This window comes from Castanea sativa, chromosome 2, assembly GCF_040712315.1.
Source record: "Castanea sativa cultivar Marrone di Chiusa Pesio chromosome 2, ASM4071231v1".
Classification (NCBI taxonomy): Eukaryota; Viridiplantae; Streptophyta; class Magnoliopsida; order Fagales; family Fagaceae; genus Castanea; species Castanea sativa.
The window spans coordinates 51,021,060-51,033,678 of NC_134014.1; the positions used below are offsets into that span (position 1 = coordinate 51,021,060).

The 12,619-nt window shown below is 33.4% G+C and overlaps 1 protein-coding gene across 1 annotated transcript; it reads right to left on the reverse strand.

Annotated features, from left to right (window-relative positions):
* Positions 1–185: 185 nt before the first annotated feature.
* Positions 186–5,890, reverse strand: LOC142625623 (UDP-N-acetylglucosamine transporter ROCK1). The gene is made up of 7 exons (XM_075799288.1): positions 5,577–5,890; positions 4,013–4,061; positions 3,650–3,876; positions 2,579–2,777; positions 2,340–2,483; positions 934–1,008; positions 186–695 (listed from the first exon to the last, which is right to left on the reverse strand). Exons 1-7 carry the CDS (start codon positions 5,708–5,710, stop codon positions 534–536), a joined length of 990 nt encoding a protein of 329 aa, XP_075655403.1. The 5' UTR covers positions 5,711–5,890; the 3' UTR covers positions 186–533.
* Between the last annotated feature and the right edge of the window lie 6,729 nt (positions 5,891–12,619).

Consider the following 12,619-nt stretch of genomic DNA (forward strand, 5'->3'; position numbering starts at 1 on the left):
ATTTACCAAGCAAAAAACTAGCTGATTACTCATCTCAAATTGCCTGCAGTGGTCCAATTTAAAATTTCCCCTTCTTCCTAGTGTGCATGGGGATTATAATTTACCATTCCACTGAGAATGAATTCAAGAATGCTGCGCTGTGATATAACAAGTAGAAAAGATAACCGTGACAACGAGGGAACAAATTATAACTATAATTCTGCCCAAGTTTTGGCATCAATTTACTCATTACCTCAACTCAAACGTCAATTGTTCTTATGAATGTAAAAATATTCAACTTCTCACGCGATTCTGCACTGCTCAAACATGTATCAATACCCCATTCAAAATTCAAATGGTTATGAATTTGGATGAAAACAGCATAACGTGTCTTCTCAATTCCGTCGATTGAATTCTTACAAGTACACTTCCAAAAGAATTCCTCTAAGTTCTAACTACCATTTACAGATTGAAAATTTTCTAACCAAATGACGCATGAAGTCAATTGGGAGGGGCTAATCTAACAGCTTCCCTTATGCTGTAGTGGTGACAATTTACAATTCCTTCTTTTTAACTTGGTACGGGTATTTCTGGTATATTGAAATGCTACAAACCACGATTGGGAGAGCCACAAGACAATACAATGAAGGCGGTTTCCCTTCAAAAATGAACTGCATCATAGCCGTGACAAGAAGTGCAGAAACGATGACAAACCCCTGCAATCATGTTTGGAATATCTTCTACAATTAGCTTCTCCACAATGGAAACAGTTTCTTGATAATTTAAAAACTGAAAGAGAGAAGTGATACTGTAATTGTTTAAGAAATGGAAGATAACAGTCATTCCCACAAATATGGCTAGCAATTAGATAGATATGTATACCACGCTATGTTTCAGTTCTTAAATGAATGATCAAGTAGTCAAGTCTCAAAAGAATAATAGAGTCAAACTTGCCTTTCTAACACCACCAGCATGGCTTGTAACAAGGCCAACAAGAATTCCACCAAGGGCATTGAATATAACCGGGATCTGAAACGAAAATAAAATAAATTGGTATGAAGTTGAGGCACATCAATAAAAGCTAAACAGTAAGTGCAGTATCATAAAATTATCATGTGTTTTACTAAGGGTCTGTTTAGATACCGCTTATGACTGAAAACACTGTAACAAAATAAATTTAAATGCATAAATAGTGCCATAAAACCCAGTTTTAAATTGCTTTTGCAAAAAAAAAGTACTTGCGGGTCTTGTGGACAATGCAGGAGACCCACATATCAAAACGCAGACGCGCAATTCATTTCATTTCAGCAACATCCAAACGTGCACTAAATATAATTTACATCAGCATTTATGCTACTTTTAGGAATTTGTATTTTGCTGGGCTCTTTTGGGGCAGGTGAGTGGCTTCTTTTTCTTTTGGGCCTTTTTTTGGAGAGGATAAAAGGGCAGGAAGGGGGTTTGCATCCGAATTCCATAATGCTGGTTGACTGTCAACCTGATTACAATCATCAATTCCAAAAGGAGTTTCAAACTCCTGAACTCTTTTGGCCTGATTACAACCTGACTGCCCACTGCTGCAGTCATAAAATTTTCGTAAGTCAACTGTGTTTGGATGATCCTACTTTCATTGGCTTGTTTTGTTTAAAAATAATCTGTATTTAAGAACAACTGTACCTAGAAAAAGAGAAGATTTAAGAAGTTATAAGGTGGTGGTGAAAATAAATAGTCATTTTAAGCTAAACAGACCCTAGCAATTGTGTATGGCATTGCAAATTTACCCTTCAATTAATAATATAAAGAACAATTGATATTTTCGAGGTTCTACAGTAAAGCATAAGTTATCTTGGAGTTAAGGAGGAGACAACTCAGAAGGTATATATTTAGCCCAAACACTCAAATTTTTTTTTTTTTTTAATTTTTAATAATGATTCAATGATACAAAAAATTAGAGGACCATGTATATGTATAAACTATAAAGTTCAACTTACACTCAGCTTCTCAACAAGCACAGTCAGCCCATCTAGAGAATGAATAAAAGGAAAAAATGACATACTCCCATAAATACAACATTCCACAACAAAGGTGTCTATTGATGGATGTACCATCTAATAACTACTAAGATTGAGAGGGGATGATAATAAAAAGCATGGCGATCTAAAATTTCCGCATCAAACTAATAGCAATACGCAAGAGCAGAGACAGTTTACGATCTTTGATGTAAACTATAAATTTTCTCTCTGTTTGGTCCTACTAACTATTAGATGGTTGTGCTAGCTCTCTACCTGAGTATAAGCTAGAAAGAACAGCATAAATATAGAATCAATTCACATTGCTTTCTTGTAGAGCAGTTAGATAATTACCAAAGTTAGAGGAGTCCAACCATAAAAGAATCCATGTTGTCTGATAGCTTCTCCATCTGGAGACTTAGAGGTACTGAGCAACAAGCACAGGCTTCCAACGAAAGACATTTCTACAGTCATCAAGTACGATGAGTGTTTCTTGACCTGTAATAAAAGTAAATGTATTGGAGAGCAAAGAAAATTAACAAGACAATGGAATCACTTATTCTAATTAGAGAAAAATATTTTTTTGTGCTAACCTGAGAAGCCCATTGACATAAAGAAGAAGCCAGTCCAGAGAGTACAGAAGCAACCAATACAGGAATAATTCCATAAAATAATATTTGCTCAGCATCAGCACTATTAGTTCCTTTGCTAGAGCCTTCACCAATGCTTAAAAGGACAGCTGCAATGATCAACAAAAAAAGGGCCCCAATTTGTTGAATTGATTGCTTCTGCCTACATATTGAGTTCTCAAAGATTAGGCCAAAGTTTATGTCAGATACCTCACAACCCCTAAACTTTTGCATAACCAGATTATCTATAGAAACAAATGCATTATCAAGACATTTCTGGCCAAATATGCAAAACAAATTCATTGTAAATTCTAATGTGCTATCTCTCAAAATAACTGGCATTGCCTCGTAAACAATCATAAATATGTGCCTCGAGAAGATAAATTTTCAATTGTCAGAATGGGGGTGAAAATAGGTGTACCATAGAACTCCAAATGTGGATATTCCCATCAAAAAATGAGCATAACTCCATTAACAATGGACAATGGCACTATTGAATTTTCATATGTACCTTATATGTTGCTAACAAAAAGGAAAATCCATCAAAGGAAAATGGAACAAGTAACTGTACCATAGAACTACCTAAAAGACACAAGATAACACTAGCATTCCTTAGTATACTCAAAAGAGAAAGTAATGTAATAGCTGAAGAAGTCTTACACCATAAATAAAAAAAAGGGACCATAGGCTACTAGTGGACGTCATTTGCATCAATAATAAATGGATTATTTTGCACTGTTCTTTGAATCTCATATCACCTCATAAATGGTAGAGAGGGCAGTGGGCAATTAACCACTAAACAAGTCATTTGCAAGTTCCAATACAGTCTTTCGGATCAATATGAAATCAACTACTTGCAGCATAGCAGGAAATCATCAGCCAAATGAACATAAACATCGTCTTAATCTCCAGCTTCTATTAATAATAGTGCATAGAAGGTTATTTTCTTTTACTGAGGACCAATTGTCAGAGAAACCATAAGTGCCAAAACAACAACAACAACAACAATTGAAGAGATGCCATTCTGGAACATACCTCATTATGAAGTATGTAAAGATAGCAGTGAAAAAAATTTTGGTCTGGTTCAGCATTGAGAATGTGAGTGAATCAAGATTCTTGTAAGAAATCTGCAGTAGACTATTTTGCAGTGCATAAATAGCTGCAGGAAGTCCTGATGCAGTCAACGCCCCAACCAAAGTCCACTCATTGTATACTTTCTTTAAAGTGCCATCTTTTGTCATGAAAAATAGGGCACAAATAACCTAAGAAGTACATGAAGAGTACATGTCTGTTTATGAGGGAATATTATAACTACTATTACTACTACAACAACAGCAATAACTAAAACAGAAACAAAATAGATAGGAAGAAGATAATCATGTCGAGTACAAACTTTACCTTTGCTATCTCGCATGTTAAAACAGAAGAAGTGACAATAACCTCTCGTCTGCAGAAAAAATCTATAATGAGATAATGGCACTTCTTTACAATGTCAGGAGATAAAACTGAGCATAAAATATTCAATTTCTTAAAAGAAATAAACCTATCCCACCTGTACAGGGAATGGAGGAACTAAATAGCCCATCATTCCAAGAATGCAAAATTGAATTGTAAGTGGTTATTTGCAAGTATTGAATACAAAATAGTAAAAGTTTGTGATTGATTTTAAAATTTAATTTTCATGATGAGCAACAAGAGAACCATGCTAGAAAAACATATGTATATACAGGCATTAGTATCCTACAAGAGTACATTGTCTGACATTGTGAACTTCAAAGAACCAAATTAGACTATGCTAATTTTCTTTGCCCTCTTAAGTAAAAATAGCATCTCCTTCCTCCATACACACACGGAACACACTGTCTGACAACGGCACAATGCAAACTTCAAAGAACCAAGACAAATATGACATCCCTCCCCCCCCCCCCCACCCACCCTCCCTCCTGTAAACAAGGTGATTCAGCCAATTGAATAAAAACACAAATTATAATATTTGCATTAATAGCTGATTGTAGCAAAGAGCTCTGTAGCTCAACTGCCCCCACCTAGGATGCCTCGGCAGTAAGGGAGAGTGCCTGGACTAACTATAAACCCAGAAGTCTCAGGTTCGACTCCTAGCTAAGGCATTTCGCAATTTGCCTAATGCCCGCATCACGGTTTTTGAACGGAGACATCATGGTTCAAATCTTCACCCCCCCCCCCCCCAACTATTAATAAATAAATTAATAACTGGTAGTATGTAATAACAACACCACAAGGTATTAAACATGTATGGAAACCCTAGTGTCCTTATTACATAAAAAGAGTGTTCCTTATCCAAAAAGAAATTACACAACAAGAGAACATTATCGAATCAGGAAAGTATAATCTATTTTGAGCACAATATCATCAATTCATCTACAAAGCCAAGAAATTATTAGGTCCACCAGGAGAACTGCTGATATGGTTCTCCCTGACCTCCCAGCTAATAAAATGCTGGTATTTATGCAAATGTAACACCATTCGGTAATTTTTATTTTTTACTCTTTGTGCAGATTAGGTAGCTCACGCCTACATTTGCATAAATGACATCATATCATTGGTCAAGAAGGACCACATCAGCAGTTTTTCCGGTGTAAATAATTTCTCCTATAAAGCCTATCATACAATCAATCAAAGCAGCCTCAAGATCCAAATCAAGATTTACACCGTTATTATATTGAAGAAACTAAAACCGACTAAAATCACATAGATACCTCCAATCTGAAAAACCTAATCAGCATTTCCTAAACCCTAAAACAAGCTATGATCCATAATTTTCAATCCGTCCTAAAAAAAAAAAAAAAGAAGAAAAGAAAAAAATCTTCGCCTACAATTCAAAAACCAAAGAAAACTGTACAACAAATCTTTGTCTGTTATCTCTAAAAGTAGAATTGTGGAAGATCAGAGCGGTGAAATTGTAGTTGAAGAATGAGGAGGTTACCTGATGAAGCGCTTGGAGATCAAAGGCTGAGCTCCATATTGCAAGGTTAGCAGGAGCGAGTAGAACCAAATCCTAGCGCTCGTCTTGTCGGAGCTCGGAGTGGATTTCTTGGACTTGACGGCATTGGTCGCCATTGTTGGAGCTTGGAAATTGGCCACCCTGTTGAGTGAGAGAGAGCGGTTAGAGCTTTCTTTTTCTTTGTTCTTTTTTCTTTTTTCTTTTTATATGATTTTTTTTTGGTTGTTGGGATGCAGGCATGCGGCAGAGAATCTGTATGTGTGATCTTTAGCTTTGGACCCAGTGAGGTGAAAGGGTAGGCAGGTTCGCATTTAATCAAATGCCAGACATGAAAAGTTTAAAAGGAACATGTGAAAAGTACCGTGCAATCAACGTTTTTTTTTTTTTAAAGACCGGCTTCAATCTCCACGTACACCAAATACTAATTACTATCTTTGTCAGATGATAAAGTACTATTATTAGAAGTATACACTAGGGATGGCAATAGAGTGGGGCAGGGCCAAAGGATGGAATCTTCGCTCTCGCCCCGTATAGATTTTTCTTGCCCCATCCCCGCCCCGTATGACGGGGAAAATTTCTTGCCCCATCCCCGCCCTTAAGGCCCCACGAAGACCAGCGAAGCCCTGCCCTATACTGTAAAACTTTATTTCTTGTTAATTTTCCCTATAACTATTATCATTTTTTCAAATAAAATGACATGTTTTAATATTAAAAATATACTTGAAATTATAAATAAATTTATCCTATCAAATCAAACTAATTTTTAGCAAAAACTAAATAATATTATCTAAATGTTTAATAAGATAATGTCACAACAAAAATATTATAGTATAACACAAAAATTTCATATTATGTTAATGATGAAAAGTAAGTTGAGAAAGACATATGAATCATGAATGAAAATACAAAAAAAAAGGTAAAATCGGTACCTTATTTCCAACTTTGCTTGAGAGAAAAGAGAGGTAGAACCACGTTAGGTAGAATAAAATAAGCTAATGGTATTTTTGTTTAAATAGTAGGACTTTAAAGTATGAAAAAATTACAACTTAATCCTTATTAACGCAGGAGGGGGCGGGGCGGGTCTAAAAAGTGTAAACTCATCCCCGCCTCACCCCGTGATGCGGATCTAAAATCTCGCTCCATCCCCCCCATCACCTTTGCTGGGCGTAAAAATCCGCACGGGGCGAAGCGGAGAGGGGCGAGTGACGGGAAAAAATTGCCATCCTTAGTAGACACTATAGATTAAAATTCTCTAAAAAAACGTGTTTTTATTTTTTAATAATTTATATGTATCTATATATATATATATATTTTTTTTTCTACAAATTCAATTTGATGAATAAATTATCCGGTTTCTTTTTCTTTATTTTGATAATGGTGGTTTTTTCTTTTTTTTTTTATAGATATTAATAATGGTTTCGTTTTCTTTATAAACATTCCTTTTAGGTATGGATTTAAATATTCTAATCTGTTTCTCAAAAAATAAAAACAAAGATGTTTTATACAGAAACTCTTTTATTTATTTTTGGGTCTTGCACCTTTCCGTGACCTAACTTCGAGTCCACTTCAATCCTCATCTAGTGTAATGTCTTAATTGGTAAACTATCTCATTACTGTTATATTTCATCATATTAAAAAAATTATGCCTACACTTAAAAATATCTCATTTAAAATGACATGTATGATAGATGTATGCTATTTAGAACAAAATAATTTCATCACTTAAAAAAAAACCTCCTCTCTCTCTCTCTCTCTCTCTCTCAACTAATGAAGGCATGGATTTTCAATCGTTGACTATAGACAAAAACCTCATACTTGCGGATAAATCCATCTTCATACTTTTTGTTATTTCTATCCATTGACACCACTCCTAACCCAAATCACGACCTCACTCCAAAAACTTATACTTTGTTTGGTTGAATTAGTGGGAAAAGAAAGGAAAATAATTAAGAAAATAGAAATGAGAAAGAACAGGAAAAGAAAACACTTCTCTCATATGTGTTTGTAAATATATGTTTTTTGTAAATATATGTGTTTGTAAATAGGAAGGAAAATTAGAGGAGGTGAGGGAATAAGAAGAGAAGAATTCCTTATTTTGGTATGCTAAGGGAAGAGAAGTGGAAAGATTTTTACTTTTTACTTTTTACTTTTATACCCCTTATGAAGTAAAGGGAGGAATGTAAACTAGTTGGTGAAAATATATTTTTTGAAGCAATTAAAAGTCAAAGTTCGTAAATATTATTTTTTTATTTTTTTGTGGGTGGATTTTCTCTCTATTTGGCAGAAATCAAAATTCGAGCCCAAGTGATTCAATTTCTCCCTTATTTTTCTTCCCTCTTACTACCCAAACAATATAAATCTCATTTTCCCTTTCCTTTTCCTTCTCTTCCCTCCTCTTTTCCCTTTTCCAAAAGCATTGTTAGATATCATGGTCTTTTTTAGTAATACCTTCTTACTTCGTATTTAATTATATTGTATATAAAAAAACTAAAAGAATGTTGAATTCCATTAATTTTTATGAGAAATTTGTCAAATGGATGATGAAATAGTGTACTCGATCAATGTAAGAATTTTTTTTCTTTTTAAAAACTTATAAGACATAAATAAATATTATTACTATTATTATCAATCTTTCTTTTAGAAAATTATCTTACGAGACAAGCTCATGTAGAGGGCGTTTGGATTCAGCTTATTATTTCCACGTTTTGCTGCGTTCACGTTTTGCTGTTTTTTTTTTTTTTCCCCAGCCGCACTTGTTGACTTTCCTGTGTTTCACCTTCTTTTTTTTTTTTTTTGCTGCAGCACGCTTTTCAGGAGACAAACGGCTACTGTTCATAAACAGTAGTCGTATATTTCTGACTTTTCAACACTTTCTTCCGTGAACCGTGCATTCGTGCACTGTTCACGGACCCACAAATTTCATTTTCAGCAATTTTTTTATTAAAAATAGGTCCCACAATACTATTCACACGTTTAAAAATTATTTTGCTACAGTGTTTTCAGTTTTCAGCAATAAGTTCTATCCAAACAGACCCGTAGTGTCTCTCTTATAATATGTGGGTCCCACAAATGTAGAGAGTCCACCATTTGTGAGAGAGGTGTTGCACTTATTTATACATGCTCCTCCTTTGCCTCCTCCCCATAAAGAAAAAAAAAGTCTAAAATGGCTATTATTTATTTATTTTATATAATGGTTGTTAATTCAATTGTTTGTGTTTGTGACCTCATATAATTAGCTTGATGCCATCACCAACTTATTAGCAATGCCTACATAACAAGAGTGTTAAAAAGAAAAAGATTTGGTTAACAAGTGTTTTTAGGACATTTGTTAATTGATAATTTTATGATTTTTTTTATATCATTTTCATGAGGAATATACAAAGTTGTCAAAAAAATCAAAACTTTTTTTTTTCATAATTGAGGTAGTAGTGGATTTCTTGGACTTGACGGCATTGGTCGCCATTGTTGGAGCCTGGAAATTGGCCACCCTATTGAGTGAGAGAGAGCGGTTAGAGCTTTCTTTTTCTTTGTTCTTTTTTCTTTTTATATGATTTTTTTTTTTTTTTTTTTTTGTTGGGGTGCAGGCATGCGGCAGAGAATCTGTATGTGTGATCTTTAGCTTTGGACCCAGTGAGGTGAAAGGGGGTAGGCAGGTTCGCATTTAATCAAATGCCAGACATGAAAAGTTTAAAAGGAATATGTGAAAAGTACCGTGCAATCAACGTGTTTTTTTTCTTTTTTTTAAAGGCTAGGTTCAATCTTCATATATACTAAAAATTGATTGCTAATTTTGTCAGATGGTAAAGTGCTATTATTAGGAGTAGATATTATAGATTAAAATTCTCTAAAAAAAAATATTTTATTTTTTAATAATTTATATGTATCTATATATGTATATATTTTTTTTTTTTCTACAAATTCAATTTGATGAATAAATTATCCGGCTTCTTTTTCTTTATTTTGATAATGGTGTTTCTTTATTTTTTATTTTTATAGATATTAATAATGGTTTCGTTTTCTTTATATACATTCCTTTTAGGTATGGATTTAAATATTCTAATTTGTTTCTAAAAATTTTTTTTTAAAAAATGTCTTATACATAAACTCTTTTATTTTTTTTGGTCTTGCACCTTCCCGTGACCTAACTTTGAGCCCACTTCAATCCTCATCTAGTGTAATGTCTTAATTGGTAAAAACTATCTCATAACTGTTATATTTCATATATTAAAAAAATTTAATGATTTTTTTTTTCAAAAATTATGCCTACACTTAAAAATATCTCATTTAAAATGACATGTATGATAGATGTATGTTATTGAGACAAAAATAATTTCATCACTTAAAAATAATCCTCTCTCTCTCTCTCTCTCTCTCTCTCTCTCTCTCTCTCTCTCTCTCTCTCTCTCTCAACTAATGAAGGCGTGGATTTTCAATCGTTGACTATAGACAATAACCTCATACTCGCGGATAAATCCATCTTCCTACTTTTTGTTATTTCTGTCCATTAACACCACTCCTAACCCTAGTCACGACCTCACTCTGAGAACTTACACTTTGTTTGGTTGAATTAGTGGGAAAAGAAAGGAAAATAATTAAGGAAATAGAAATGAGAAAGAACAAAAAAAGAAAACACTTCTCTCATATGTGTTTGTAAATAGGAAGGGAAATTAGAGGAGGTGAGGGGATAAGAAGAGAAGAATTCCTTATTTTGGTATGCTAAGGGAAGTGAAGTGGAAAGATTTTTTTTTTACTTTTATACCCCTTATGAAGTAAAGGGAGGAATGTAAACTAGTTGGTGAAAATATATTTTTTGAAGCAATTAAAAGTCAAAGTTCGTAATTATTTTATTTTATTTTTATTTCTTTGTGTGTGGATTTCCTCTCTATTTGGCAGAAATCAAAATTCGAGGCCAAGTGATTCAATTTCTCCCTTATTTTTCTTCCCTCTTACTACCCAAACAATATAAATCTCATTTTACCTTTCCTTTTCGTTCTCTTCCCTCCTCTTTTCCCTTTTTCAAAAGCATTGTTAGATATCATGGTATTTTTAAGTAATACCTTCTTCCTTCATATTTAATTATATTGTATTTAAAAAAACTAAAAGAATGCTGAATTCCATTAATTTTTATGAGAAATTTGTCAAATGGATGATGAAATAGTGTACTCGATCGATGTAAGAATTTTTTTCTTTTTAAAAATTTATAAGACAAATAAATATTATTACTATTATTATCAATCTTTCTTTTAGAAAATTATCTTACGAGACAAGCTCATGTAGTGTCTCTCTTATAATATGCGGGTCTCACAAGTGTATAGAGTCCTCCATTTGTGAGAGAGGTGTTGACTTATTTATTCATTCTCCTCATTTGCCTCCTCCCCATAAAGAAAAAAAAAGTATAGAATGGCTATTATTTATTTATTTTATATAATGGTTGTTAATTCAATTGTTTGTGTTTGTGACCTCATATAATTAGCTTGATGCCATCACCAACTTATTAGCAATGCCTACATAACAAGAGTGTTAAAAAGGAAAAGATCTGGTTAACAGGTGCTCTTAGGACATTTGTTAATTGACAATTTTATGATTTTTTTTATACCATTTTCATGAGAAATATATAAAGTTGTCAAAAAAATTAAAATTTTTTTTTAAAAATTGTTTATAAATCAATGCCCTTAAGGCATCCATTAACTCTTCTCAAAAAGAAAACTTAAGGGTAATATGGAAAAATAATAGTCAGAGTACTATTTAATCCTTCAAGTATTGGGTAAAGTTCAATTTGGTTATTCAACTACTAATTGTATCAATTTAATCCCCTAACTTTCAAAATCAAATTAATGTTGTCCTTAACTAATTTGGCAAATAAGGCTTATGCTGAAAGGTTGTTATGAAAAGTGAAAATCTAAAATCAAGCAAATTTCAACTATTAATTTTGTTAAATAAATTAATAAATTGGACTTTCTAATTAATAGTTAAAGGGCCAAATTAGTAACTACCTTCTCCCCCTCCCAAAAAAGAAAAGAAAAGAAAAAGAAAAAGAAAGTTAGGCCTATTAAAGTAGGGCCACATACGACAACTCCTTAGATACACAAGGTGATTGACAATTTGTCAAGACGCATGGGTTTGCCTAGCCTTATTTGTTGACTTGAAACAAATAAAGATAGCAAAAGCAATACATAAGCTTGACTGAAACATTTATATGTGGCGTTTATGCCTTAAAAAAAACATTTACACATTACTATTTCTTTTTCTGTTTAATTAATACAAAGCCGGGATGAAGAATTCAAACTCAGATTCTCCCCTATTCAAGAATTGGGTAACGTCACTGTGCTAAGACTATCGATAACTTTTTTGTTTGTACCGTTTTAATTTATAGTATTTGCTTATAATAATAGCTCTTTATTATCAAACCAAAATATCAAAATATTAGTATTATATTATGCAGTGTGTATTCACAGTGACTTATTCCATACTTTTAAATGGAGAACCAAAAGGATTTATTTGGTCATCTAGAGGACTGAGACAAGGTGATCCTCTTTTCCCCTTTCTCTTCTTGTTTTGTGCAGAAGGACTAAACGCTCTTCTTAACAAAGCAGTAGATAATGGGGAGATTAGAGGTTTATCCTTATGTCACCAGGGACCAAAGATTACTCATCTCTTTTTTGCAGATAATTGCCTTCTGTTTTGCAGGGCCAACAAAGCTGAATGTCAAAAAATCTAGCAACTACTTGATTGGTATGAGGGTGCATCTGGTCAATTGGTACCACTCTCTTCTTTAGCCAAAATACATCGGAGGAGGTCCAATAAGAGATTAAGGTCTTGCTAGAAGTGCCGGCTATCAAGCATTATGAAAAATATTTGGGCTTGCCATCATTTGTGGGAAGACAGAAAAAAGCTTGCTTCAACCAGATTAAAGAGCAGATGTGGGCAAAAATGCAAGGATGGAAGGAAAAACTACTTTCTCAAGTAGGAAAGGAAGTCATGATTAAGGCGGTGATTCAATATATTCCTACTTATTCGATGAGTGT